Source organism: Camelus ferus, chromosome 19, assembly GCF_009834535.1.
Source record: "Camelus ferus isolate YT-003-E chromosome 19, BCGSAC_Cfer_1.0, whole genome shotgun sequence".
NCBI classification, from domain to species: Eukaryota; Metazoa; Chordata; class Mammalia; order Artiodactyla; family Camelidae; genus Camelus; species Camelus ferus.
In genome coordinates, this window is record NC_045714.1 from 34,591,255 (window position 1) to 34,617,411 (window position 26,157).

The 26,157-nt window shown below is 50.8% G+C and overlaps 1 protein-coding gene across 2 annotated transcripts in view; it reads left to right on the top strand.

The window, feature by feature from the left end:
- Positions 1–13,871: 13,871 nt before the first annotated feature.
- ANGPT4 (angiopoietin 4) overlaps positions 13,872–26,157 on the top strand; it is a 41,267-nt gene continuing 28,981 nt past the window's right edge. The window contains exons 1-2 of one of the 2 annotated variants that reach the window (XM_032462022.1): positions 13,872–14,189; positions 14,306–14,745. In XM_032462022.1, the coding sequence (XP_032317913.1) occupies positions 14,437–14,745 (309 nt within the window). In that variant the 5' untranslated portion in view covers positions 13,872–14,189; positions 14,306–14,436. The other variant, XM_032462023.1, reaches the window with a different exon arrangement.

The following is a 26,157-nucleotide window of genomic DNA, read 5'->3' on the forward strand; positions in this document are numbered from 1 at the left end:
GTTAATTGTTGTCGTAAAGGAGAGAGCAGCATGCAGCGCTGTGCCTAATCCACAGAGGGCGCTCGACCGAAATGGATGGAGGCATCCTGAGCCCCTGGGGGCTGCTGGTGCTGGGTTAGAGCTGTGAGAATACCATTGGCAGCCCGTCCCTGGACTGTGGCCCCAAGTGCCTGGGTGAGGGCTGTTTCAATGGAGGTGGCCAGATGGCTGAGTTGAGGGGACAGCAGGAGTCTGAGGGCTGAAATCTCCTGGAGGATTTACCAGTGCTTGCAGGGGGCCAGGCAGGCTCTAAGCATGAAATCTTCCATTTTCATCCCCCACTTGCAGATAGAGAAGCTGAAGCCCAGGAGGTGATGGATGAGCTGCCCACCTCACCCCTCCACTCACACCGCCCCCCCCCCCAACTCACAAATCCCCACTCACACCCCTATTCCACATGGCCTGAGCACTGAGCCAGGAGTCTAAAGCCCAGCTTGTGATCCACTCTGGCCTCTGCTCCCTCGTCCATAAGCTCCTTCCAGTGTTGGATGAGGGCAGCCAGAAGCCGGTGGCTGCTCAGCCAAGAAGGCTGGGAGTGATCAGGGTCCAGCCTCATTTTTTTGGACAGAGGCGCCTTTTGCATTTTAATCATGCAGGGCATCGAGAGACCAGCCCAAAGTGCTGCTCTCCAGTGGGGCTGGGGCAGGACTCAGGGGAGAGAAGGAGCAGGGAAGGGGAGGGCAGGGTAGAAAGATAGGGCGGGAGCCAGGGTGGGGCAGGGAAGCATGAAGACTGTGGGGAACCGGGTCCCTGGGGCCCTGACTTAGACCAGGCTTCCCGGAGCAAGGAGCTGGGCTTTGGGCTCAACTTCACTTTCTCCTGCTGCTCCCTCCAGACTCTCAAAAAACCTGAGTAGTCATTTAGGCCTCAGGGATGATTCCTGGTCCTGACTTCTCCTCGGGGTGGAAAGGATCTTGGGTCCCTGCAGAATGGAGCTGGGCAAGGACAGCGGCAAGGCTGGAGCAGGGGAGGGGACCACCTGGCAGAGAGGAGGACGAGCCCTGTTCCCTACCCCAGCTCCAGGCAGCATCTGTGAGAGCTGGCAGAGGGCTGGAGGTACCGGCAACAACCAGACTGAAAGCTGGAAGGGGCCTCAGAAAGTATCTGCATTAATCATAATAGCAACAATGACAATAGCAATAGAATGGTAAAATAAGAGTAATTAATAATGGTCATTCCTGGCCGTCACTGAGCACCAGTCACTGTACATTTAATCCTCACCATAACCCCAGGGACCTGGCCATCTTCATGGCACAGATGAGGGAACTGAGGCACAGGGAGGTAGAATGACTTGCCCAAGGACGAAGTTTCCCACTGGGGAGCCATCCTTGCCCACCCCCAGCCTACGAGGTAAAGGTGGCCACTGGGCTGGCATATCCCATCCCTGAGGGCCGCCACAGTTGGTCCAGCAGTGGGAATGGGACCCCATCAGAGCCAACGTGATGCCTTCCTGGGATTTTATGGGGACTTGAGAGGTTGTAGCAGTCAGGAATGCTTTCAGCTACAAGTAACAGGGAATTTAATGCAGCGGCTAATACAATAGAGGCTTATTTTTCTCCCTTAGGAAGAAGTCTGAAGGTAGAAACTCAGCAACTTAGCAATGTCAAGGTTAATGTCATGATGAGTTTTTTTGGCCTCTCCCTCAAGGTTGCAGAATGGTCCGTGCTGCAAGCATCATGCTTATGTCTGTTGACTTGAAGTAAATAGACTGCCAGATATTTCTCCAGAAAAGATGAGTTTGTTCAGGATCAGCAGAGAATTGCAACTTGGGGTCTACAACGATGGCGAGCCACGTGCACGTTCCCACACAGCAAGGGAAGGAGCATGCTTTGATAGAGGGAGGAAGGAAGTTGGGAGGGCTCTAGTAAAGAAAGAGTCCGTGGCTTTTTATTGGCTGAGTTCTTGCCAGGAGAGAAGAGGGGTCTTTCTTCTTCCTGTTGGGCTCTACTATCACAGTACATGAGAGCTCCCCCTACTGGTCTCCCAATTCTATTTTGTTGAGATATGCTTATTAATTTTTTACATCTTTTAAAAAGTTGTTTTTAATTTTTTTGTGGAGGGAGGCAAGTGATTAGATTTGTTTGTTTATTTAATGGAGGTACTGGGGATTGAACCCAGGACCTTGAGCATGCTAGGCACACACTCTACCATTGAGCTATGCCCTCTACCCCTTGTTTACTTTTTACATGTTCAAGGCAAGAGAAAGTGAGGAAAGGCAGCTCCCTCATGAGTGACCATTCTGAATACCTTTTCATGTGCTTATTTGCCACCTGTATTTCTTTCACTGAGAATTTTTTCAAAACTTTGGCCCATATTTTTGGGGGATTGTGTGTTGTCTTATTCTTGAGTTTTGAGGTTTCTTTATATACCCTGGATATAAATCATTCATCAGATGTATGTTTTGCAAATATTTTCTCCTAGTCTATGACTTGCCTTTTCATTTTAATTGTGTCTCAGAAGAATAAAAGCAATTAACTTTGGTGCTGTTCAATGTATCAGTCTTTCCTCTTATGATTCATGCTTTTAGCATCCATAGAAATCTTGATTGACGTTGTTTTTTTAACTTAATACATCATAAATCTTTCCAACAATCTCACTTTGCAGAGCTCTTTGGTTTTCCATCCCATGAACTTGCTACGTTTTCCTATTTCCTTTCTGGAGGAGGAGTCATCCAGGTAGAGGGCCTCTAAACCCCCAAAGCTGGACCTGCGAGACCCCACGCACATCCACCTACCCCATGTTTGGTCTCTACCCCAAGAGTCAGCCAGCTCTGTGTGAAGCAGTCATTTTGTCCACAGTGCTTCCCCATTGCCTAGAGAGAAGTCCTGGGCACAGAGTAAATAAAATAAACAAGAAAATAAATAATAAAAATGAGTGAATGAATATTGTACATGGAGGACGGAGCAATATACCTGAAAGTCTCACTAATAGACACAGTGATGACTGTAAGAGGGAGCCCTCACTGACTACTGCATTAGCCAGGGTGAGTCGGTGTGCACTAGATTCCTGAGGCCACCATAACAAAGTACAGCAAACTAGGTGGCTTTAAACAACAGAAATTGATTCTCTTACAGCTCAGGAAGCCAAAAATCAAAATGTCAGTGAGGCCATGTTCCCTCGGAGACTCTGGGTAGATCTTTCCTTGCCTCTGGTCTCTGGTGATTGCCATCAACTCTTGGAGTTCCTCAGCTACATTACTCCAATCTCTGCTTCCACCTTCACTGGGTATTCTGCCCTTATATTGAAATTGAGCAGGACCCTGCAGGGTGTTCCCAGCTACAAAAGCCCCTCTGTGTCCCCCATTTCTTGTTTGTAGGGGAAAAAAAAAAAAAGCTTTAGTCTCCTAGGCCTTCCCTGAGTTCCAAAGAACAGACTCAACTGTTACTAATTAGGGAGGTAAAGGAAAGCAGAAACAAAGGGAAAGTAGTCAAGCAAGAAAGGTAATGCTAGCTTACACAATAGTTCAGCAATAAAAGAGTCCTAGTTCCTCCTCAAGGGCTACAAGTAACAATCAGAAGACCCCACACCCAGATGGAGGATGGTGACTACATGCCGACCACAAGCACGAGACCCCAGGTTGGTTGGAACCAGAAGATTGATGATTAAGATTCCCAAACATCATCCTGTTACTTCACCATTAACCAATCAGAAGAAAGTCCATGAGCTGCAACCTCACCCTAAATGTCTTTAAAAATTCTTCCCTGAAAGCCATTGAGAGGTTCGGGTCTTTTGAGCATGATCTGCCCATTCTCCTTGCTTGGCACCCTGCAATAAACACTGTACTTTTCTTCACCACAGCCCAGTCAAGTGACTGTCTTTGCTCCCTGAAGGTGAGCAAACCTGAGTTCTGTTTGGTAACAGTATCTTCACATCATCTTCCTATAAGGACAGCAGGCACATTGGATTAAAGGCCCACCCTACTCCAGTATGACCTCATCTTAACTAGTTACATCTGCAATAACCCTTTTTTCAAATAAGGTCACATTCTGAGGTACCAGTGGGGTTAGGACTTCAACATATATTTTGAGGGATACAGTTCAGCCCCAAATAGTTAGGTTATGCTTCCATAACAAACAACAAAGCCCAGTACAACAAAGATTTTTTTTTCTTTCTAGTGTTTCTTGTCCCTAATGAGGATCATCAGGGAAGCTCATGGAAACCTCACTGGGACCAAGAATTCTGAGCATTTGATGCTGCTGCTGTCTTAACACAAGGCTTCCAGTTCTCTGCAGTAAGGGAAAGAAGCACAGAGAATCACACAATGGTTCTTAAAAGTTTCGTCATACTCGGTGGTCAAAGCAAGTCATGTGGCCATGCCCAACTTCAAGAAGGAGTGTTCTGGAAGGAGAGGAGACCTGGGACAGTAGCGGTAGGGGTGTTCACTTAAGTGAACGGTAAAGACTTAATCTCTGACGCTTGCCTTTACATTTAAATATTGATACCTCCCCCACCCCCGAAAACCTGGAAGGATGAGTAAGTTTGGATAAAGAGGCACAGCAGGTAGAACCAAGGAGAAATGAGAAAAGCCTCATGTCTGACACCACCAGGACATGAAAGAGGACCTGCTGAGTACTGAGACCTCGCTGGGTGATCCTGACATGTGCCATCTCATTCAGTCGTCACAATGACTTTGAGGGATAGATAGCCCCTATTTTACTGAGGAGGAAACCAAGACTCAGCAATTTGCCCAAGATACACAGCCAGTAACCAGCTGAGCAAAGGAAAGGCCTGACTGAGCTGTATCAGCTCTTACTAGTTAACAAACCATTCCCAAATTCAGTGGCTTAACACAGCAGACATTTACTATTTCCTGCCTTTCTGTGGGTCAACTGGACAATTCTTCTGATCTGGGCTGTGTGGTCTACGATGACTTCAGTTGGCCTAGGTGATCAAAAATGGCCTTATTCACTGTCTGGGGGTTGGTTCAACGCCAGCTGAGGTGACAGGACAACTTGACCACGTGTCTCTTGTCATCCAGCAGGCTAACTGGGGCTTGCTCACATGGTGGTCCTAGGGTCCCAGGCCCAGGGCACAGCCCCTTTCAAGCTTCAGGACCCTCACATTTGACAGGACCCAATTGGCCAAAGCAAGACACATGGCCAAAGCCAGCTTTGAGGGGTACAGACTTCACCTCTTAATGGGAGGAGCTATGAAGTCATAGTGCAAAGACGCATGCTTACAGGGGCAGGGATGCATGGTCAGTGTTGCAGTCTACCACAAAATAGAGCCCCATGTCCAATGACAGAGACTGAATTAAGAAAACTGGCTGCTTCAGTGGGGGTTTATGCCACCATTAGACATGTGCTACAGATTCTTCTACAGAAGAATCTTCTGCTATGGAAGGCGCTTCATAAGACACAGAGGGTTAAGTAGGAAAAGCAGGCTATAAAATCACATGTACCATGTCACAACCGTGGGATTGCCACAAAAGTAAAGCCTGGCAATCCCAAAGGGTGACAGGAGCGCGGAGAGATGGAAACTCTCATGCTTGCTGGTGGGAGGTAACTCGGTGAAGCCACTTGGAAGCACAAATTGTAAATCTTCTCAGGCTGGCAACATGTATACTCCACATCCCAGGAGGAGGACTCTTCCACTAATATTCTAGAGAAATTCTTGCCCAGGGGCACCAGGATTAGTGTATAAGACAGCCACAGAAGCCTCGTTAAGAACTACAGACGAATTGAATCAACCCAAATGTCCACCCGCGGAGGCTGAATAAATAAAGAATAGTGTAATTATATGTTGCAATGCTGCACAGCAGTGAAAAGAAAATGACCCAGGTCACAGGAGCTATATATGTAATTTGTACAGATCTGGAAAACATGGTGTGCACACAGGACATGGTTTACAGCTTAAGAGCATATATTTAAGTTTTAAAAATACAAAAATAGTCTACGCCACTTATGGCTATATACATATGGATCTGTGGGCAGGGAGGAGGAGAAAACTAGCCTGGGGAGGAGGAGGTAAGGGATGCCAACTTGACCTGTAATAGTATTTCATTTCATTAAAAAAAAAAAAGGGAAAATTTGCATAATGTTGACAGATGCCCGTTTGACGTGATGAGTATATGGGATTGTTTTAAATTATCCTGTACATCTTATAAATTTCTTTTTCCAAGAAAGAAATTCAACAAAAGTAAACCAAAATTAAAAATGGCTTAGAAAATGTTTCTTTGGGATTTCTTGGGGGTTTTTTGTTTTGTTTTGTTTTGTTTTTTTGCTAGAAAACCACCCGAAAATATATGCGTTTATATGTAGAGAGAAATGATTGGGGGAAAAATACTCCAAAATGTTAGCTGCCGTTTTTGCCTATTGCTGATGAGAGCACAGGCAACTCGTACTTTTTCCCTCTTGCTAATATGTATTTTCTGACTTCTCTATGAGGGACATGCTGTGCTTGTTTAATAAAAACAAACAAAATACAGAGGGGCCTGTTGGTTCTCTGGGTCACAGGCTCCCCAGGGCCTCCGGTGGGGTGCCAGGTTCCAAAATAGATCTGCCCTCCGACCTGGCAGGCTCACTCTGCACGTCCCGGAGTGAGTGCCAGGCGTGCGCTCGGAGGCAGCGGGGCTCCCCGGGCCTGAGAAAGCGCGGGCGTGGCCGGTGGCCCGGGCCTAGCAGCACAGCCAAGAGGGTGCATGTCCTCCACTCCGGTCCCCTTGACCTGTGGGGCAGCAGAGCCCGGACACTGCAGTTGTTCAGAGGGGAAACCGAGGCCAGGGTGTACACTGAGGGAGAGAAAGACAAGTGTCACTAACAGCAGGGGCTGCTGTGTCTGGGGCCCGTCTGGCTGGGGCTGGACTGGACGCTGACATGCTGGGTGACTCTGGACAAACCCCAGAGTGTTTCTGGGCCAATTTCTCCAGCAGCCCTGATAGAAATAATCCCACTTCCTGCTGCACCTTTAGTGCTCAGAAGGTCCAAAGGACATTTTCATGCAAAGAGATGCTGGATATCTTTCCCATAATAGCAGTGGTAGTAATAACAGCCACTAACTCTTAAGCCCTCATGGGCTAAATACTTAAATGGCATTTTCTCATCCTGCCCTTCTGTGGCAGATTATATTTTCCAAAAATGGCCACAACATCTCCCATCCCACATGCTCTTCCAAAACCTTGCCACTCTCCATTAAGAGGTAGTCTGTTCCCCCACCCCCACCCCCTTGAACTTGGATAGGACTTTGTGCCTGCCTCTATGAATAGAATGGAGAAGCAATGATAGCCTTTTGTGATTCACGAGGCGAGGTCACAAAATGTCCTAAGCCTTCTGCCTGATTCTCTTGAGATGCGCACCCTTGATGTCCAGCCACTACTCTGTGAGGAGCCCCTCTCCTGTGGGGAAGCCATACACAGTCGTCTAGGCTGACAGCCCCAGCTGAGGGCTCGGATGTGAGAATGGATGAGTTTCCAGGTGATGGAAAGTCTTCCAGGCTCTAGCCTTCAAGCTGCCCCAGCTGATGTCAAATGGAGTTGCACTGAACCGTCCCCACTAAACCTGGCCAAAATTGCATGTTTATGAATACAACAGGTGTTGTCATTGCTTTGATACTAAGCGTTGGGGTGCTTTATTACACAGCACTGGTAACTAGAAGTCCCCTCCCCCTCACAACATCTTCCTGATGAGTGACTGTTCTCTCATTTTATAGATGAGGAAACCAAGACTCACCTGCTATAATGGAATCAAGATTCAGTGCCAGGAGGAGGGGGCTCTAAAAATAGGTGTGGGTCACAGGGGTGACCTCAAAACCCAGCCCGGGGCCCATCTGAGCCATCAACTGTGTTGTGGCTCTGGGTTTGGGTGGCGGGAAGCAGAGGCAGAGAACAGCTGACAGACTGCTGTCTTAAGTGGAAAGTCTCACAGGGACACCATGATTTCTGCTGCACAAGATTGGCCCATGGGGCTCCCAGGGACTAGGACAGACCATCCCCAGAATGGCTGGCAGCCCCAGACCTTCTGCCTGGACTCACCACGTGGCCATCAGCGGCCCCAGGAGATGCCAGGTCATGTCCTCAGGATGTGAAGAGCACAGAACAGGAGGCTTGGGGTGCTTCAAGCTGCCCGCTTGCAACACTCAGTTATCACCCTGGGTGTTGACATGGTGGAAGCTGAAAGGGGAGGAGGGCGGAGGAGGTGCCGGATGGTCGAGATTAGGCCAGGAGCGGCAGACTCAGACTTGTGACTCAGTCCTCTTCTTTGGATCCAACGTTAGCAAGTGGCTTTCCAATAATGGTCCTGTTTCCCCCGCTGTTTCCCTGGGCAGGAAGAGCCATACTTCCAGGAAAATCGAATCCAGGGTGTGACCTGGGGCAAGTCACCTCCCTCTCTGGGTATGTTTCCTCAAGAGCTAAATGCGAAGTGAGGATGAGGCATCCCTGGTTATGCCAAGACTCTACTGGCTGAGGGCAGGGCAGGGAGAAGGGGGAGCTGGTTCACTTGGTGAGAGGCCAGGTGAGAAGGCAGTGGGCAGGTGTTCTGCACCCATCAACATTCGTCTCCCTTCTGATCATTCTACCCCAGGTTTCCTTGACAACCACCCTACCCTTCCCTCAGTTCCTTTGGGTTCCATGAGATTGACCCCTCGGCATGTGGCCCAGGCTGACCAACCAGATTAACTCATCTTCAGGCTATTGTAGTGGGTTCAAAATGTTCGCGTGACCCAAGCCAGACATTACCCAAGAGTTATCAGGAAAGCAGCACTCCACTTCTGGGGGGTTGCTAAGTTGATAGGTTAGGGCTGCTGTCACCAGTGGTAGAGGTGATGGTGGTGGGAACCGTCAGAGGATGAAGCTAACAGAGGAAAACAAAGATCTAGTGCTGGAGAAAAAGAAAAAAAAAAACAGATTCCTAATATCATTTGAGGATCTGGATCCATCTATGAGTGAAGCCAGAGACCCCTACAATTTTCAGTTGCATTGGCCAGTAAGTTCTCCTTTGGTTCAAGACATTTGAGCAAAAAGCCAAACTCTCCAGATGGGTATAAGTATTTTCTCCCTGCTCGGACTCCATGGCAACGAAAGGCCAGCAAAGAGAAAATAAACTGGGAGTGGAGGGGTTGTTTTAAGTATTTGGAGGCAAGACATTAGAAATACCCCAAACAGAAACTTCCTGCTGCCCCGGCCCTGGGAAGGGTGATGTCCTTAGTCTCCACCTGGGGATGGCTGCCAAAGCCCCCACCCTATAGTGGAGAATATTCATTCAACAAACACTCTTGAGAATCTACTATGAAGATGACCTTTGGACAGACAACAGACACAGAAATGAAAAGTGTGGTCAGTGCCCTGAAAGGGTTTTCAGATTACAGGGGGATGAAGTCCTGCAAACAAGGTCTTATAATACGGGGTAAGTACTTTGATGGGGAACACACAGGAAGGGGACCTCAGGTTCTCAGAGGAAGAGGGACTGTTTCCACCCAAGGAGGGAGGAGGATGAGGAAGGCTTCCCGAGAAGGTGATGCCTAAGATGAGACCCAAAAGACAGGTAGAAGGGAGCCACTGAATAAAGGTGTGGAGGATTGTCCAAGCAGGTGTTACTACAAAAGCAAAGTCCCTGAGGCTGGAGTCAGCAGAGAGCGTGCTGGAAAGTAAAACCGATTCCTTGTCACAAGGTACCAAGTCCCAGGGAAAGAGCGATGAGGCTAGAGGCCAAATCCCGCAGGGAATGATGGACCATGTCAAGAGTTAGGAGTTTAAAATGGAAGAGTTCTAAGCAAAGGAGTCAGGAGCTGGGTTTGTGTCACAGAAAAATCATTGACTGCAGCATCAAAGATGGATTAACAGGAGTTCGGTTCTGAGATGTTGCTCTCCCCTCAAGAAGAGATGAAGACTGTAGGGTAAGACAGTGACAGTGAGGGGATGATGGCATCACTGGGCTGCCACTTACTGAGCATTTGGTATAAGCCAGGCTCAGTGCTAACCCTTCTTTACAGGGATTGGCTTTCTAATCTTTTGAACAGCCCTACTAGGTAATTGCTAGTATCAAGTATTTGACAGAAGAGGAAACTGAGGTACAGACAGGTTAAGCAAATTGGCCTAGGCTATACATCTGGGAGATGGGAAAGTCAGAATTCCAACGCAGGCAGGTTGGCTCCCGTATGCCCGGAATAGCAAGAAGGGCAGAGGGGAGACCTATTTAAAGGGTCATGTTGGCAGAATAGGTCCGATTGGCTGGCAGGGCCAAGGTGGGGTGAGGGGGATGATGGGGGCTCGTGTCTCCCTGGCGAGACCAGCTACACAATTTGAGGAGCCCAGTGCAGGATGAAAGGGCTAGATCCTTTGTTCAGAGCTTATTAAGAATCTCAAGATAGTGGCAGCAGAACATCAAACCGATGGTGGGACTCTTCTAAGCACTTGACCCTGTGTGACTCCAGAGGCCACACACCCGTGAAGGCGGCCCTGCCTCCAGATTTCTGGCCCAGGTGCCTGGTCAAGATTGGGCAATTCTCAGGGATAGAAGAGTCCAGAAGAAGCTCATATGGGGTGGAGTCAGGAGAGGAGAAGATGAGGAGTTCTGTTTGAGACTTAGCAGGTCACCTCCAAAAGGTAAATGGTTCTGGGTCTTGGGCTCAGATTTCAGGGTCAGGAGTCCACAGCGCAAAGCATGCCGGTTACCAAAGGCCCTTCCAGGTCCAGAGTTCAGTGCTTTCTTCAGTCTCCCCGAGCTTGCTAACTAACCTCAGATGGCATCTTTCCAATTACCTCTCCGGGTTCAGCCACCAGCTCCTCCTCCCTGCTACCACCAGGGCACCTGCTGCTTCTCATGGGAGCAGCTGGCTCCCTTTCCCTGAAGGTCAAGAGGTGACTTTGAAAACCCTCCACCTCTGGGCTAGACTGATGCCCAAACCACCTCCAACACTGGTCATGAGGCCCCATGTTCAGAGATCCTCAGCGGCCTGACAGCGGCCTCAAATTCCCCCGGGGCTCACCCTGCGTGAGATCTCGGGAGACGTGGGTAGATCTGTTCGTGCTCTCTGACTGAGGAGGAGAAAGCTTCCACCCCAAGCAGTCAGATCTGCTGCCCGAGGTCTCCCAGCACCTGTCTCAGCTGGATCTTGCCCTGATGCTGCAGCCACAAGGCAGCTCCACAGAGCCCCAGCCTCCTGCTCCTCATCAGCCTGACAGGGAGACCCTGGCTCAAGCATTCACTCCTTCATTCATTCATTCGGCAGGTATTTATCTACTGAGAACATACTATATATCAAATGCTGGGGATAAACAGAGAGAGGTGAATAATTACGCAAGTAATTAACCTCTTTGCACCTTGAGAAGGGTTAAGACAAAGGGAGAGGGCTCCAAAAGGGGAGGTTCTTCTGGTTTAAGACTTGAACAGGGCTGAGGGGTCTATGTGAGCACGTATCAGTTCCCCTGCCTGGAGCATTTCCCAGAGACGGCTACATCCATGTACCATCCCACCCCGCCCCTGTCCTGTATGCTCCTCTGGTGACAGTGACACACTTTCATCGAGACGTAGGGTCTAGGTTCCTGCTTTGAACCCGGGCAAACCCCAACCAATAGAATATGGTAGAGGTTCCACTGAATGACTTCCAAGGCTTGGTCACATAACTTCCACCTGGCTCTCTGGGCATGTGCCTTTGTAGCTGTGAGGGACCAGGTAAGAAGTCCAGCTGCCTGAAGTCACCAAGCTGGAGACTCGAGCATGGGGAGCGAGGAGGATGCCCAGGTGCTGACAGGTGAGAGGAAAAGCTTTCAGAATGATCCTGGCTCAGCCACCATCTGACTTCAATCTCATGAGAAACTAAAGCAGACTGTCTAGCTGAGCCGCTCCTGACCCACAGAAACCCTGAGAGATAATAAATGGTTACTTTTTTAACTCAGTAGGTGTTGGGGCAATTTTCTGGCAGCCACAGTAACTGGAACATTGCTGAAAGCTGGATGTGAGGGCAGGTGGACAGCAGTGTTCTGGACAGAGAAAGTAGCATATACAAAGGTCCTGAGGTGAGAAGGAGGTGTTGAAATGAAAAGTACAGAGGTTAGCAGGGCCATCTCCCAAGCTTTCCAAACTCTTCTTTTGATTTTACCTGCATTTCTCCTGTGAACAGACAATCCTATTCTGTGCAGAGAGCCATTCTGTGTTAGCATAATTATGGAAACTCTGTCAATTTAATTAAGCCTGTGTTGGGGGCGGTGGGATTAACATTCATTCTTTCTTTCATTCAATAAGATTGAATGCATTGCCTGTGCTGGGAGCTTCCACAAGGAGGTATTAATGCGCCTTCTAGTGCTCAGATGGGGTGACTGAGGCTGGTGGGTATGGGGGAGAAGGCGTCCTCATGCACTGCCTTGAGGGGTAAGTAGGAGGAAGTGGGATGGGGTCTGGGGCCAGCCTCGCTGTTGAGCCTGCCCTCCTCCCCCAGTTCCCGGTCAGGCACCCCCCAGGCTGTGTGACTTTAGGCAAATCACTCTCCTTCTCTGGGTTTCAGTTTTCTCCTCTATAGAATGGGGTGGATAATAATGCTGGCCTCATTGAGATTATCACGAAGCTCAACCAACACAATCCTAACAAGAGTCGCCTTTACTCTGGACCCATCTGTGCCAGGCACTGTGAAAAACTCATGACCTGCATTAACACGCTCTTCCTCACAAGGTCAGCGGCGGTATGACCCCATTACAGTCAGGGAGGCAGAGATGGGCGAGCAGGGCTCGGCGCCCGTGGGAAGCTCAGAGAATGCTGGTGGCTGATGCCCAGCTGCCTTTCCTTTTCCTGCCAAAGCCTCACACACCTGGTTTCATGTTCTCAGTCCCCCGGATGAGCCCCCAGTTTGTGCTGTCCCAACCAGATTGCCCAGTTCACAACTCTGTCAGGATTTGGGAAAACAAAGGGAAAAAAAAGAAACAATACCAAATAGCCGGATAGGCACCCAGTCTGGGAAAATAATCAGAGAAACCCAGAAGACTGCCCACCCAGCCGAGGGCCAACCAACTCCTGGGCACCTTCTGCCCAGCAACAGGGTCCCCAAGGATGAATCCTTGCCCTCCTGGGGTTTACATCCCAGCAGGTTGGGGGAGGGGAGATACATAATAACTATGACACTGACAACAAGAACAAAAAAACATTTATTTAGTGATCATCTGGTGCCAGCCCTGCTCTAACTCACATAGTTTTTTATATTATTTCTCTCAGTTCACCAAGAGGAAATGGAGGCACAGAGATGTTAAGCAACTTGCCCAAAGTCACACAGCTGGTAAGTCATAAGTCAGGATTTACATGAGTAAACAGGTAAACAAGGAAATCAAAAAGCCCTCAGTCCTCCTGCAGAGAACCCACATACATTCCTCATGCAAGAAATGGGGTTTACCTGGCTTAAGCTTTAGGATGGGGAGGCTGAGAGAGGTGAGGCTGCCTACCTGGGGTCTCAGGTCACAGCAGCTGGGGAAGGGGATTTAAAACCAGCTGCCTCTAACTCGGGGGGCTGGTTGAGACACTGCTGCACCCCAAGCTCTTCTGCCCACTTTTCACCTCCCAACTCCAGCCAGAGGTGGTCCCAGAAAAATGTGTCCTAAGATGAGACAATGTCTCATGACTGTCACAGCAACGGAGCCAGGGCCACCCCAGGGCTCAATGGCCCTCCAGGCCCTGAGGGAGAAGGGAGGATGGGAGCCAGCTCCTAGCCAAGGCACCCGCTTCCCTGGCTTTGCAAGGATTTTCTGTCTCTACAAACAGATTGGACTGGCTGCCTCCTCCCCAGCCTCAGCCCTCTGCCCCCTCCCCTTTGCTCTCTCTAGGGTCACTCTGCTCTCGCTTGTTCTCTCGTTCTCTCTCTCGGGTTCCAAGGCTAACATGGAATCAGAGAGGGGAAGGTGGAGGGGGGAGAGAAGGGGAAGGCATGAGGGGCTGAAATTTGAGATCCCAGCCTGGTGGGGGTTAGGTTGGAGAGAGAGAGAGGAGAGACAGAGACAGGAAGAGAGAGTTCAGTTGTCTTTGGTTTTCCAAAGCGGGCAGCTTGGGGGTTTGGGGTGTGTGTGTGTGTGTGTGTGTGTGTGTTGTTTTCTTTCCTCCTCTCTCGCAGGGAGGCCAGGCCTCCACTGGATAATAAAAGGACTCAGAGGCAAGGCGGGCAGAGCACGCAGTGCTGGGACTGGCAGCGTGTGGACAAGAGTGAGGAGGCAGGAAGGGAAAGAGGCAAGAGTAGAGGTGAGGGGGTGTCTGGGGGCGGGGGCGGGAGGCGGTGGGAGGAAGCGGAGCAGCTGTGGTATTTGGAACGAGTATAAATAGTCGCCAGGACAGAGCTCCGTCAAACGGCTTTGCAGCTGCAGCGGCCCCGCGGGCAGGCCTGGCCACTGTTGGCCACGGCGGGTGCACCCCGGGCACGGAGACAGCGGCGGGCAGGCTCGGCCCCTGGGCTCTGACCGGACACTCCTCGCCATCGCCCCATCTCTGGATGCCCCCTCGGCCAGCCATGCTGCTGGGTGGCCTCCTCCTCGTTGTGGCCACCACGACTGTGGCCCAGCGGAGGGGGCAGGAGGCTGGAGGACGCCGCCGGGCACACCGAGTCCAGCACGGCCAGTGCAGCTACACCTTCGTGCTGCCCGAGCCTGAGCCCTGCCCCCCGGAGCCCGAGACCTTTGGGGGCTCCAACAGCCTCCAGAGGGACTCCCCAGCGGCTGCGCTGAACCTAGGGGACTGGCCGACCCAGCGGGTGCGACAGCTGGAAAAGATGCTGGAGAACAACACGCAGTGGCTACAGAAGGTAAGGCCTGGGCTTGCAGAGGGGTGGTGGGCAGCGATCAGCAGGTGAAGCAACCACCTCGGAGGCCTGTCCTGGACACAGATGGCCAGGCTGATAGGACTCTTGTCTCTGAATTGTGCAGACGGGGATGATGAGGCCCAGAGAGGGGCTGAGACTGGCCTGAGACCACACAGCAAGACTGGGCGGGGTCAGAACTGGAAATCCAATTCCCTAACTGCCATTCATTCATTTGTCCAATAAAGATTCACTGAGCACTACCACAGACCAGGCCTATCTCAGGTGCCAGGGATATAATAGTAAACAGAACAGTACATCCCCTTCTGGACTAGTGGAGGGAAGGAGGCAATAAAGAGATGAGCAATAAATATCTACTACATCAGATGGTGAAGCAAAATGAAAAAGGGAAAAAGGCAAGGAGTGATTGGGGCAGCTATTTGAAGTCAGATAATCTTAAAGGACTTCTCGGGAGAGGTGGTATTTGAACCCAGAGAACAAGCGAAGGAATGGAGCAGCCCATTCAGGTATCTGGGTGAAGGGCATTCCCAGCAAAGGGTCCTGCATGTGCAAAGGCCATGTGGTGGGAATGTAGTTGGGATACCTGGGGAACAGCAGGGTGGCCAGTGTGGCCGGAGCAGAGAAGGAGAGGGAGACAGGAGTGAGGGAAAAGATCTGAGAGGTGAGGGGAGGATAGACCATGTTGGGCCTTGGGAGCAGCCACTGGAAGGACTTTGGCTCCTGCTCTGAACATCACAGGAGCCATTGAAGGGTTTTGAGCAGGTGAGATACACCTGATTTGGTTTTAACAGAATAGACTGTAGAGGGCAAAGTAGATGCTGGGAGCCCAAGGAGGAGGCCACTGCAGCCACCAGGCAAGAAGAGATGGAGGCCTGGAGCAGGATGGAGCTGGGGGAGGGGGTGTGGTCAGTCAGATTCTGATATATTCTGAAGAGGGAACTAACGGGCTATGCTGACGACTTGGATGTGGAGTGGCAGACATCAAGGAGTGGAGGACCCCACTGCTATTTTGGCCCAAAGCCGGGCCACTCTAGTCTCTCCTATCATCATTCTTTAAGCAGACACTCTGAGCACCAACGGTGTGCCAGGCCCAGGATGATGCACTGAGGTCCAGACGCAGGTGTGGTCTGCTGTGGGTGTCAGGAAGGGAAAAAGCATCCTGTGGTGTCCAAGACTGGGAGCCATCCCTTTGTCCCCTCTGGTTTCCAAATTGTGCAAATCATTTGCCCAATCAGCAAACAATGTCCACTCCCCTGATAAATGCATATTTATTTAATGTTTACACGCAGGCCCCCAGATTAATATCATATGTACAGGTATGGCACCAATGACGTTGGAACTTTAAGAAGATGACACATGAAATTAGGTAAATTGAAATTCTGGTAGTTTCCTCCTGTTTTCCAAAGGATTGCCTTCTGCATATCCTGAGTTGATCCATCCTCCAGGTGGAGAGGTTGCACTCCAGTGTGTAACCAAGCTGTTTTGTGCACACACTCGCATACACACTCCTGCACACACACACTGAACCTCCTGTTTCATTCCTGCCCCGAGCATCTATCTCCTCAGCACCCCACTCACCATCTTCCCACAGTCCCCTGCCTACTTGCCCCCCACGCCTACTGCCCAGCAACACTTCCAGCTGTCACCATCCTACCCCTGGCATAAATGATGGATTTAAATCAATGGATTTCAGGTCAGGAGGTCACCCAGCTCACCTCTTCAGCCATCAGTGGAGTGTCCCCTGATAATCCCAGCCAGGGGTCACCGTAGAATGCTGTGGGGCTAAAGACTGCAGATTTGGGAATCAGGTAGACCTGAGTTCAGGTCTCAGCCTGGCCGTGTGGCTGTGGATGAGTGAGTCTCAGTTTTTCCATCTGCAAAATGGAGAAAACCACAGCATGGAAAGACCGGTAAAAACACTCACGCCCTCCTCTCAGCCTGCTGCCCAGCTGCTATACGTGCTTCACCTCGGCAAGAATATGGTAGATCCACAGGCTTTTGCTTACTTCACATAATCTCTATTTTGAGCCCTGCACCAGTGGGCAGGGGAAGCTCAGTCATGGTCAAGTCAGTCCAAGGGTGACAGGTAACCTCGGGGCGGAGGATGTCACTTGTCCATGCTGGTATTCTGGGGGGTCCCCTATCCTGCCTGGTCGCTGGTAGGGTCCAAGCAGGGGTTTGTGGTACATCTCTTGGGTGCCCTCGGGTTGAGTGCCCCCTTCATGCCCTTTGGCTTTTGGGTCATTGCCAGGTCACCCTGTGTAGGTGGAACCTGCCACAAGGTCAAACCCATCAGCCTAAACACACCTGGCAGTCACTTTCCTCTGGTTCCTGTCCTCTTTGGGCAACAGCATAGCCGAGAAGGTGAGAGCCACGAACCTGGAGCCCAGGTTTTGGGATTTGAGACCCGTTCTGCCCCTTTCTAGCTGCGTGACCTGGGGCAAGTTGCTTCACCTCTCTGAGCCTCAGTTTCCTCACCTATAAAATGCAATGACAGTACTACCAACATCTATGAATATTTAACGAGATGATGCATATGAAGTCCTTGGCCCAGCAGCTGGCATCCAGTAAATTCTCGTGAGCGTCGATTGTTCCCATTAGGAGCTCTTCCAGGAAAGAAACACAGATCCTATGATTCTTGAGTCCTTCCTCCCCCGCCAGATGAGACATGTGGCCTCTGACTCAGGGATATGCGGCACCTGAACAGTCATGCCTCTCCCTCCAGCCAGGGATGCTTGCTACCTTCTATGACCATGACCTTCCTCTGGCTCTTCTCTTGTACGTTCTCTTGGTCTGAGTTTGTCTCAGAGTCCTTGAAACTTGAGAGCCTCTTTCTGGCTTCTGCTCTAAACTCCCAGAAGAGAAAAAAATGAGTTTCAAAATATTCGCATCTAGTAGCATCACCTACATCATCATCATCACCATCTGGGATGACCAGGGATGACTGGGGATGACTGGCCTCCCAGACCAAGCTCTTAGCAAGATTCGTTCATCCAGGAGGGCCCAGGGAAAAGCCTCCCTGTTGCAAGCTTGCTGCGGCCAACAATTGCTCAGCCCGTACCCTTGACCCAACTCCCTGTCCCTAGTGTCCAGGGGAGCAAATTGAGGCCAGAAAGGGGAGAGGACTTGCCAGAGTCACACAGCAGCAAGACCCAACCTGGTTTCTCACTCCTAAGTCCAGGTTCCTTCTCCAGCTCTGGAGGATGTCAGGGAGGTAGAGGAGGCAAGATCTGAGACAATGGGGTGCTCCCTTCTGGCTCAGAATTCCCAGATCTCCAATACCCATTCTCTTCTTCCAGGACTCTGCTGTGGTGTCCTCCTTCCAGTGCTCAGAATGCACGGGGGGTACCCCACCCCTTTGCCCTCACCCCCTTCTTCACTCCTCTTCCCCTCCTTCTATGGATCTCTCCTTCCTCCTCCCTCTCCCTCCTCCCTCTCCCTCCTCCTTCTCCCTCCTCCTGGAAGCCTCTGCCACAATGACTCACGTCTGGAGTCCACTATCGGTGGGCTGCACATAAGCTCTTGGCTCTGTTCTGCCCCCTCAGTCTGGGTGAAGAGCTGCAGCAGGAATGTGACGGGGGGCAGGATGGAGTGGACAGAGCCAGCTGGAGAGCAGGCTTCCCTTGCTGGGCCAGGCAGCACAGTGGTTAGTGCACGGCTCCTGGCTCCAACATGGTCTAGCTCTGGGACCTGGGACCCAGGGCCAGCCCTTCACTCATCTGTGAGATGAGAGAATGAAAGCACCTCCTCCTGACCTCTGATGTGGGGTCAAGAGAGGCAGAGCCTGGAAAGCATCTGCCCACAGCAGGTGATGGATAAAGGTCCACCGTTGTCCTGTCATTCCCCCAGCGGCCCCAGGCCTTCCAGCCAGGAAGTGCTATTCTCTGCCCTCTCCCATGCCCCCAGCAGGGACCTGGTCTTCTCACAGGAGTGCGAGGAAACAAGCCCCCAAGCTTTATTCCACCCCCAGCACCTGAGGAAAGCAAAGCTACTCGATGTCTCCCGGTTCCCAGAATTGGGGCAGACTCCGAACCCCAAACAGTTGGATCGTCCACTTTGTCGACTGTGTGGAAAATGCTGGCCGTCTGTCTCCCTGGGTGTCTCTGCCTTGCTCTTTCTATATCTGCACCTCCATGCCTCTGGTCCAGGGCTCTCAGGTGCCCCGACTCACTCACTCTGCCTCTATCACTCTGATCCTCTCTCCTGTATGGCTGGCGTTCCCTGAGTCTCTGCCTGTCCCTTTCTCGGGTACCCCCTCATCCCTAGGTTGTCCATCCCTCCTGCCGCTACCTCCCCAGGTGTCTACACGCTTTGTCCACACTGGACAACCCAGGACACACCAGCCCGATGGCCAGTGTCCACTCCTCAGCCAGGATCAGCTGGGGCCTCTTTCTCACCCCCTTCTGCACCCAAGCCAAGCAGAGAAGGGTCAGGGGCTGGGCAGGAGACCCCCAGCCTCTGCTGTTCGCTCCAGGTCCCTTACGTCAAACCTCAGAATAACTCAGCCCCTCAGCCCACGGTCACAAGGCCTCGCCCGGCTGGACGCGGGTCAGAAGCGCATCCAGCAAGAGCACAGCGTGGGGTCCTGGCCCAGCCAGAGATCCTCCCAAACTGGCCAGGTCTCCCAGCTGCCCCGGCCTCCCCAGGCTGCCCGTAAATTCTTGGCATTTTCGGCCTTCAGTTATCCAAACAAAAAATGAATCTCGGTTGCCGAACAAAATGTCTTGGGGTTTGATTTCCTAACCTCACCGCTGGCTCCTCTAGACAGTTTGGGGCTGGGGAAGGGGGTGGGGAGAACGGCATCTGCTTCTTGGAGGAACTGGGGTTATTCTTCCCAAAAGGGAGCCTAGAAACAACTGGCACAGATGCCCGAGCCGAGAGATGACTGGAGAGCAGTGGCGGCAGCAGCCCCTCACACGGCCTCCCCTGGGGGAACAGGCCATCCCACGTGGGCTGGGCCCTGGGTTTCTGGCTCTCTCCTCCCAGGCCCCAGAGCTCAGCCGAGCCAGGATATTTACAGACCCTCTCCCCTCCTCAACTTGGGCAGGAAATGTGAGAAAACAGGCCCTTGGTCTGCCCCCTAAGCCTGCGTCTCTGCGCAGACTCTGGCCTCTGAGCGTTTGCTTGACCCCAGAGTCAGCTCTGAAATGTCTGGAATGGAGATTGAGTCAGGGGTTCTGTCCCAGGGGTGCCACCGACCAGCTGTGGGCCCTGGGGAAGCCACCTGCATCAAGCAGTTCCTCTGTCAAGTGGAACTTAAAATACTCCGTGCTTCCCAGCAAGTGTGCAGGATAAACAGGAGTCATGGCCAGCATTTATTGAGCTCTTACTGTGTGCCACTGTCCTACATGCAGTGTGAGAATTATTGCATTGAGTTCTCACAATGAGCTCATAAAGTAAGATTGTTTGCCCATTAACAGATGAGGAAACTGAGGCACCAAGAAATGAGAGTGCTTGTCCAAGTTCACACAGCCAGGAAGGGTGAGGTCCGGGTCACACTTAGGCTGTCTAATGCCAGAAACCTTGCTCACAGCACTTAGGTCAGTTCCTGGTTAATAAACAAGACACTGTGACCTGGTCCTTGGGTACCAAACTGGGACCTGGGGAACAGAGTCCCCTGACCACCAAATGGGAAACTCATAGGTGCTAGATTTTTCCCTTTTTCCAGGAGGCCCTCAGCCAAGGACAGCTTATCTAAGGCTCTTCTGCCAAAGAAGATTCAGGTAGGACCTCAGTCAGCAGGGCCAGAACTTGAAAGCTGAGAGGATCCCAGAATCTCCATCTAGGCTTCCTCACCATTACATCCTCTATCTTCGGCCCAAGGCCTGGGGTAAATCCTACAGAGGCTAGGTGTGGGCCTTGTGGATCCACTGACTCAATTTGACCTGCCTCTCTGCTGCTTGCTGGCTGTGTGTTCTCAATCACTTTGTCAGTCTGTGCCTCAACGTTCTTGTCCATGAAATGGAGCCACTAATCAAAGCCACTTTGCAGGTTGTCACGGAGATTAATTGAGTTAATACACATGCAGGGCCGGGGACAGTGCCTGGCATAGGGTCAGAGTCCAGGAAAGTCAGCTGTTGATAATAACACACTTGGGGTGCTCGGCACAGGAAGGGAATCCACTTGGAGTCAGCGCAGGAGTCCAGCTCTCACTTGTCTACGTCCTGCTTTGGGTGATCTTGGGAAAGTCCCTTTTTCTGCCCCCTGGCCTTATGTTTCCTCATCTGCAAGGCAGGGAGCATGAAAACAAGTACCTCAAGTGAGGACAAAATGAAGCAAAGCATGCAGAGGTCTGGCGGGGTCTGCAGGCGAGGAGATGACTGGGGAGCCCTGGCCCTGAAACTGAAAGCAAAACGAATTCCCCTTGGACACAGGAACAGAGCCTCAGAAGCTTAGGCTGGCAGAACCTTATGGCCTTTCACTCCTGACTTCAGTCTAACACTCGTTGGTCTACAATGTGGCCACCAAGTGGGGCGGAAGGAGGGAATGCGAGTCCCCAACAGCTGAGGGGAACCCCCATAGGGAAGCTCTGCAGGGGCTGGAAATGGGCCCCCTGGGAGCAGAGATGAGCTGGAGGGCGGCTGTAAGTGGGGCGGCTGGGGCCTCTTTCTCCAGGTCCTGCTGGCCTGGGTTCCAGTCTCAGCTCTACCTCTTGCTAATAGCCTAGCTGTTTTTCTCAGCTTTTGACTAATTTTCAGTGTGCAAAAATTGGGAAATATGGAAGCGTGTGAAGACACAGAGGGAGAAAAATCACTGTCGTCCCAGTCCCCGATCATCTCCTGGTTAATTTCCTTGCTGTTCATTCTATGCATTTTAAAATTTTGTCTGAAATATTTTAGACGTAGGAAAAGGTAGAGAGAAAAAGCAAATGAATTGTCTTGTTCCCACAACCCAGCTTAAGAAACAAAACCTCCTGGGTTCAATCCCCAGTACCTCCATTAAACAAATAAACAAACAAACAAACAAGCAAACCTAATTACCTCCCTTTCACTACCCCCTCAAAAAAAGAGTAAGAAAAAAGAGGTAATAGCTGAGAATCTTTTTTTAATTAAAAAAATTAAAACCTTCCTAGATCAAGGTTTAGACACAGACAACCACAGAAGGCTAGCCAAGCCTGAGGCCGAGGCCCTGGCAGCCCCTCCCCAGCTTGTGAGAAGCACCCACATCCAGGCGGCAGAAACACCCATGCCAGCCCCTCTGCAAGGAGGAATCAATGAGCCCCGTTTTCCGATGAGGCCACTGAGGTTCGGAGAAGCTACCTCACTGTAAAAGAAAGGAAACTGCGGGGCTGTGACTGAACCAGCGCCTGACCCTCAGCACCGCAGTGCACCAGGCCCACACAAGCTCAGCGCTGCAGCTGAAAGTTTGGCGAAGCCAGGCCTGTGCCGGGAACCCCGGGTGGGGCGAGAGTTAAAAAGCACTCCCCCCCTCAACAGCCCTCTCATCCCTGACACTCTCTACCCCTGGCTCCCTGCCCACTTGGTCTGGTCTGGTCTGCTCACTCACTCGAAGCCCTGACCCAGAAGAAAAGCAACAGAATCTGCTACAGGGAGGAAAATAGCTGAGAAGGCCGGGACTGGTTGCTCAGAAAAAATAAGACAAACCTCTCCTCTGCCATGAGCCAAGGGTCAGGGCCTGTGTGGGCCCCGAGGGGATGGGAGGAGCTGGAGCCAGGCAAAGAGGGAGGGGCCAACTTTGGCCATTGGGCTCACAAGCCACAAAGTTAGTGCCATTGGAAAAATGAGGCATCTGGGGCCTGGGGATGGCAGGGCGGGATGTGATGCCAAGCAAAGAGGGCAGGGCCTTGGAGCAAGAGGGTCTGAGCTCTCTAAACTCTGCAAAAGCAGTGCATTAGTTACGTATTATGACATAACAAATTACCCTAAGCCAGTTAGCAATGTAAAGTCACCACAAGCATTTATTATCACTCATAGTTTCTGAGTCAGGAATCAGGAGAGGCTTGACAAGGTAGTTCTGACTATTTTTTTCACTCTGACACTTGGCTATAAGCTGGGACTGTGATCATCTGAAGGCTTGACTGGGGCTGGAGGATCAACCTCCATGGTGCCCAGGCTGGGAGAGTGGTACTGGCTGGTGGTGGGAGGCCTCTAATCCTCCCCAGATAAGCCCTTCCTCAAGGGTGCTTGAGGACCCTCAGGACACGGTGGCTGGCCTCTCTCAGAGCGAGAGATTCACCAGGTAGCAAAGCAGAAGCCACAGTGTGATGATGTCATCAGGGGCCCACCTCCAGCCCTTTGGTCAGCCAGTCCTGACTGCACTGGGGCAGGAGTACCGGAACGGGGCTCACTGGGGCTGTCTGGGAGTCTGACTCCCTCAGGCAGCCCACCCAAGTGGTAAAGGCTATGGACTCAGGAGCACGAAGGCCTGGGTCCCAAGCCAGCCTCTGTCACTCAGAGCTGTGTGACTTGGATGACAGGCTCACCTTCTCTGTGCTGCTTTTCCTCGCCTGGACAATGAGGGCGATGAGAGAACCAAGGACTAAACGAGCTATATTTGTAAGGCCCTTGGGGCCATGCCTGGCACACTTGGTGCTGCTGAGATCTGCCTTCGGAGGCCCTGGCGGCTGGGCAGAGCTCAGCCCACCCCTCAAGTAGGAACCAGCCTCCTCTGATCACTGCTCTCTCCCAGGGCCCCACACAGGTCCTGGCACTTGTGAATGAGTTTGTTGAACAGGCAAAATGACAAAACAGACGAGCAGACAAAAGAGCCTCAAGACTGGGTCAGATTTCTGGAACATTTCTCTTGCAAGTACCCTGAGCTCCCTCCCTCCCTTGCCGTGGGCCTCCCTCTGTTCCTCTTCCCTGCCCTCCAGTCTCCATGCTGTGATTACTTCCCCGTTCCTCCTGTCCTTGGACCCTTTTCTCTCCCACTCTGCCTTCTGGCCTCGCCTCTTACAGGGCTCCAGGAGCAGATGAAGCTGGGTTGGGATGTCCAAACTTATTTCTAGCCACCAATCATTCATTCAGTGGAAATTCAGTGCCCCTGACATAAAATGGACCAATTTGTTCTGTTGACAAATCCTTATTGAGCACCTTTAAGGGCTCAGTGAAGGGGGTGCTGAACCCTAGGTCCTGCGCTAGAGGAGGAAGGCACCATTTCTACCTGCTTTGCCCCTGCCCTCCCCTCCTGTGCCCGCCAGAGCTGACCACCCGGCCTCCCAAATCAGCAGAGCTGGGTATGATTCCAGCAGCCGCCAACTTGATAGGTGACGTCGGGGAAGTGACTCTATGTGTCCGAGCCTCCATTTGCTCCTTTGTAAAATGTGGTCAATAGCAGGGCCTCATAAGGGGACAGGGGTAAAGGGGGACTTAGAGGCGCTGTCTTAGGTGCCCAAGCACACCTAGCATGTCGTGGGGGTGCCAGAATGGAACAGAAGCTCCAAGCATTTCTATTAACAGGGCCCTTTTCTATGAGCTGCACATGCCCCCCTCACTCCAACCCCCCAAAGTGGTACTGTCACCACACCATCTATTGATGGGGAAATGGAGGCACAAAAGCCAGACGTACAAGCCATGAGGCAGCTCAGTCTGGGATTTAATATTTTTGTAAAAGCACTTCTTTCCTTTCCTGCTGTTCTGTTTCCCAGTGGCTGCACCACAGAGCCACGTGAGGCAGTTTCTTTCAAAGCGAACTGTTCCAGGAAAGGAGATGTCCAATCCATTCATTCATTCAATCAATAGAGAACCTACAGTTTGCCAGGCATCCTTCCAGGCAGCAGAAGAAAAGACAGGCAAATCCCCTGCACTCTTGGAGTTAGTGGCCTAGTGGGCGGGCACTGGGCTGGGACCTGTGGGGGAGGAATCTTCAGAGATCTCAACCTTTCCTGGGCCCAGGGCCCCTCTGGCACCTGGTAAAGTTCTGGACCCTCTCTCCGAAGCATGTCTTTAAAAACATAAAATTAAAGGTACAGGTTTACAAAGGGAACAAATTGCCTTGAGATACAGATATCAAGTATCTTTAAGATCGGATTTGTGTTACAGCCACATATGGCTTCTGTATTCACCCATTAAATAACAAGACCTGATGATGGACCTAGTACCTTCCATCACTTCGAGGTTGTAATGAGTATAAACAATATGATGTAAATGTCCTCAACACTGTGGTGGGACACAGGAGTATCTAAGATTTCTACTGACGACAAAGTCAGAGCACCACCAGCACTGCAGTCGTCTGTGGCCTGTATTCATCACTGCAGGAAAGCTTGCTTCAGTTAGAGGTTAGCAAAACAAAAAAGCAAAACCCAAAACACGATTTCCCATCCAAGTCCATAGATTCCCCGAACTCTATTCACAGATCCCTCGGGGTTCCAGAGACATCTGTTAAGAACTCCTGGTTGATAAAAACTGGCTTTTAAATATTATGTTAATTTTATCTGTACAAGCACACTTCGGAGATACTGTGGATTTGGCTCCAGACCACCAAAATAAAGCCAATATTGCAATAAAGCGAGTCACATGCATTTTTCAGTTTCCCAGTGCATATAAAACTTATGCTTACACTATACTGTAATCTAGTAAATGTGCAATCACATTATATCTTTTTAAAAAATACATGCCTTAATTAAAAAATATTTTATTGCTAAAAAATGCTAAGCATTGTCTGAACCTTCAGCAAGTCGTGGTCTTTTCACAGTAGTATCATCAAAGATGACTGATCACAGAGCACTATTAAAAATATAATAATAATTTAAAAGTTTGAAACATTGCAAGAATTACCAAAATGCAACACAGAGACATGAAGTGAGCAAATTCTGTTGGAAAAATGGCACAGAGAGACTTGTTCAACACCAGGTTGCCCCAAAACTTCGCTTTGTAAAAATATGCAACATATGCAAAGTGCAATAAAATAAGTTATGCCTGTATACATCTTCATTCTATCTTTTTAGAATCCAAACAATTTACAGGTATGGAATGTAAAGTGAAAACACCATCGCCATCACTTCCGTTGTAATCTCCTCCCCGCAAGCAAATCACCGCTAAGAGTCTGTCTCCAAGGTCTTTATCTGAGTACATGTAAAAATAAATCACTTGCAATTTTCTTACACACATGGGTCCAAACTGTAGGTGATGTTCTGCATCTTGCTCTTTTCTCTCAAGAGTGTGTCTGGGGCATCTTTTCACATCTGCCCCTGATGAAGGTCGACCTCGTTCTTTTTTACAGCTGCTTGGTAACCCATGACACGGACATACAGACGTACCAGAACTTGTCACATTTCGATCACATAACCATGCTCCCGGCCCTTTACATGCATCGGGTCAGGAAACATCCCTACAACCTGGAGGTAGGAGCTGTGCTTATCCCCTCTCTAGAGAAGAGGCGTAGACAGGTAGAGGTGCTTGCCCAAGGTCACACAGCCACTAAGCTGAGAGCTGGGTT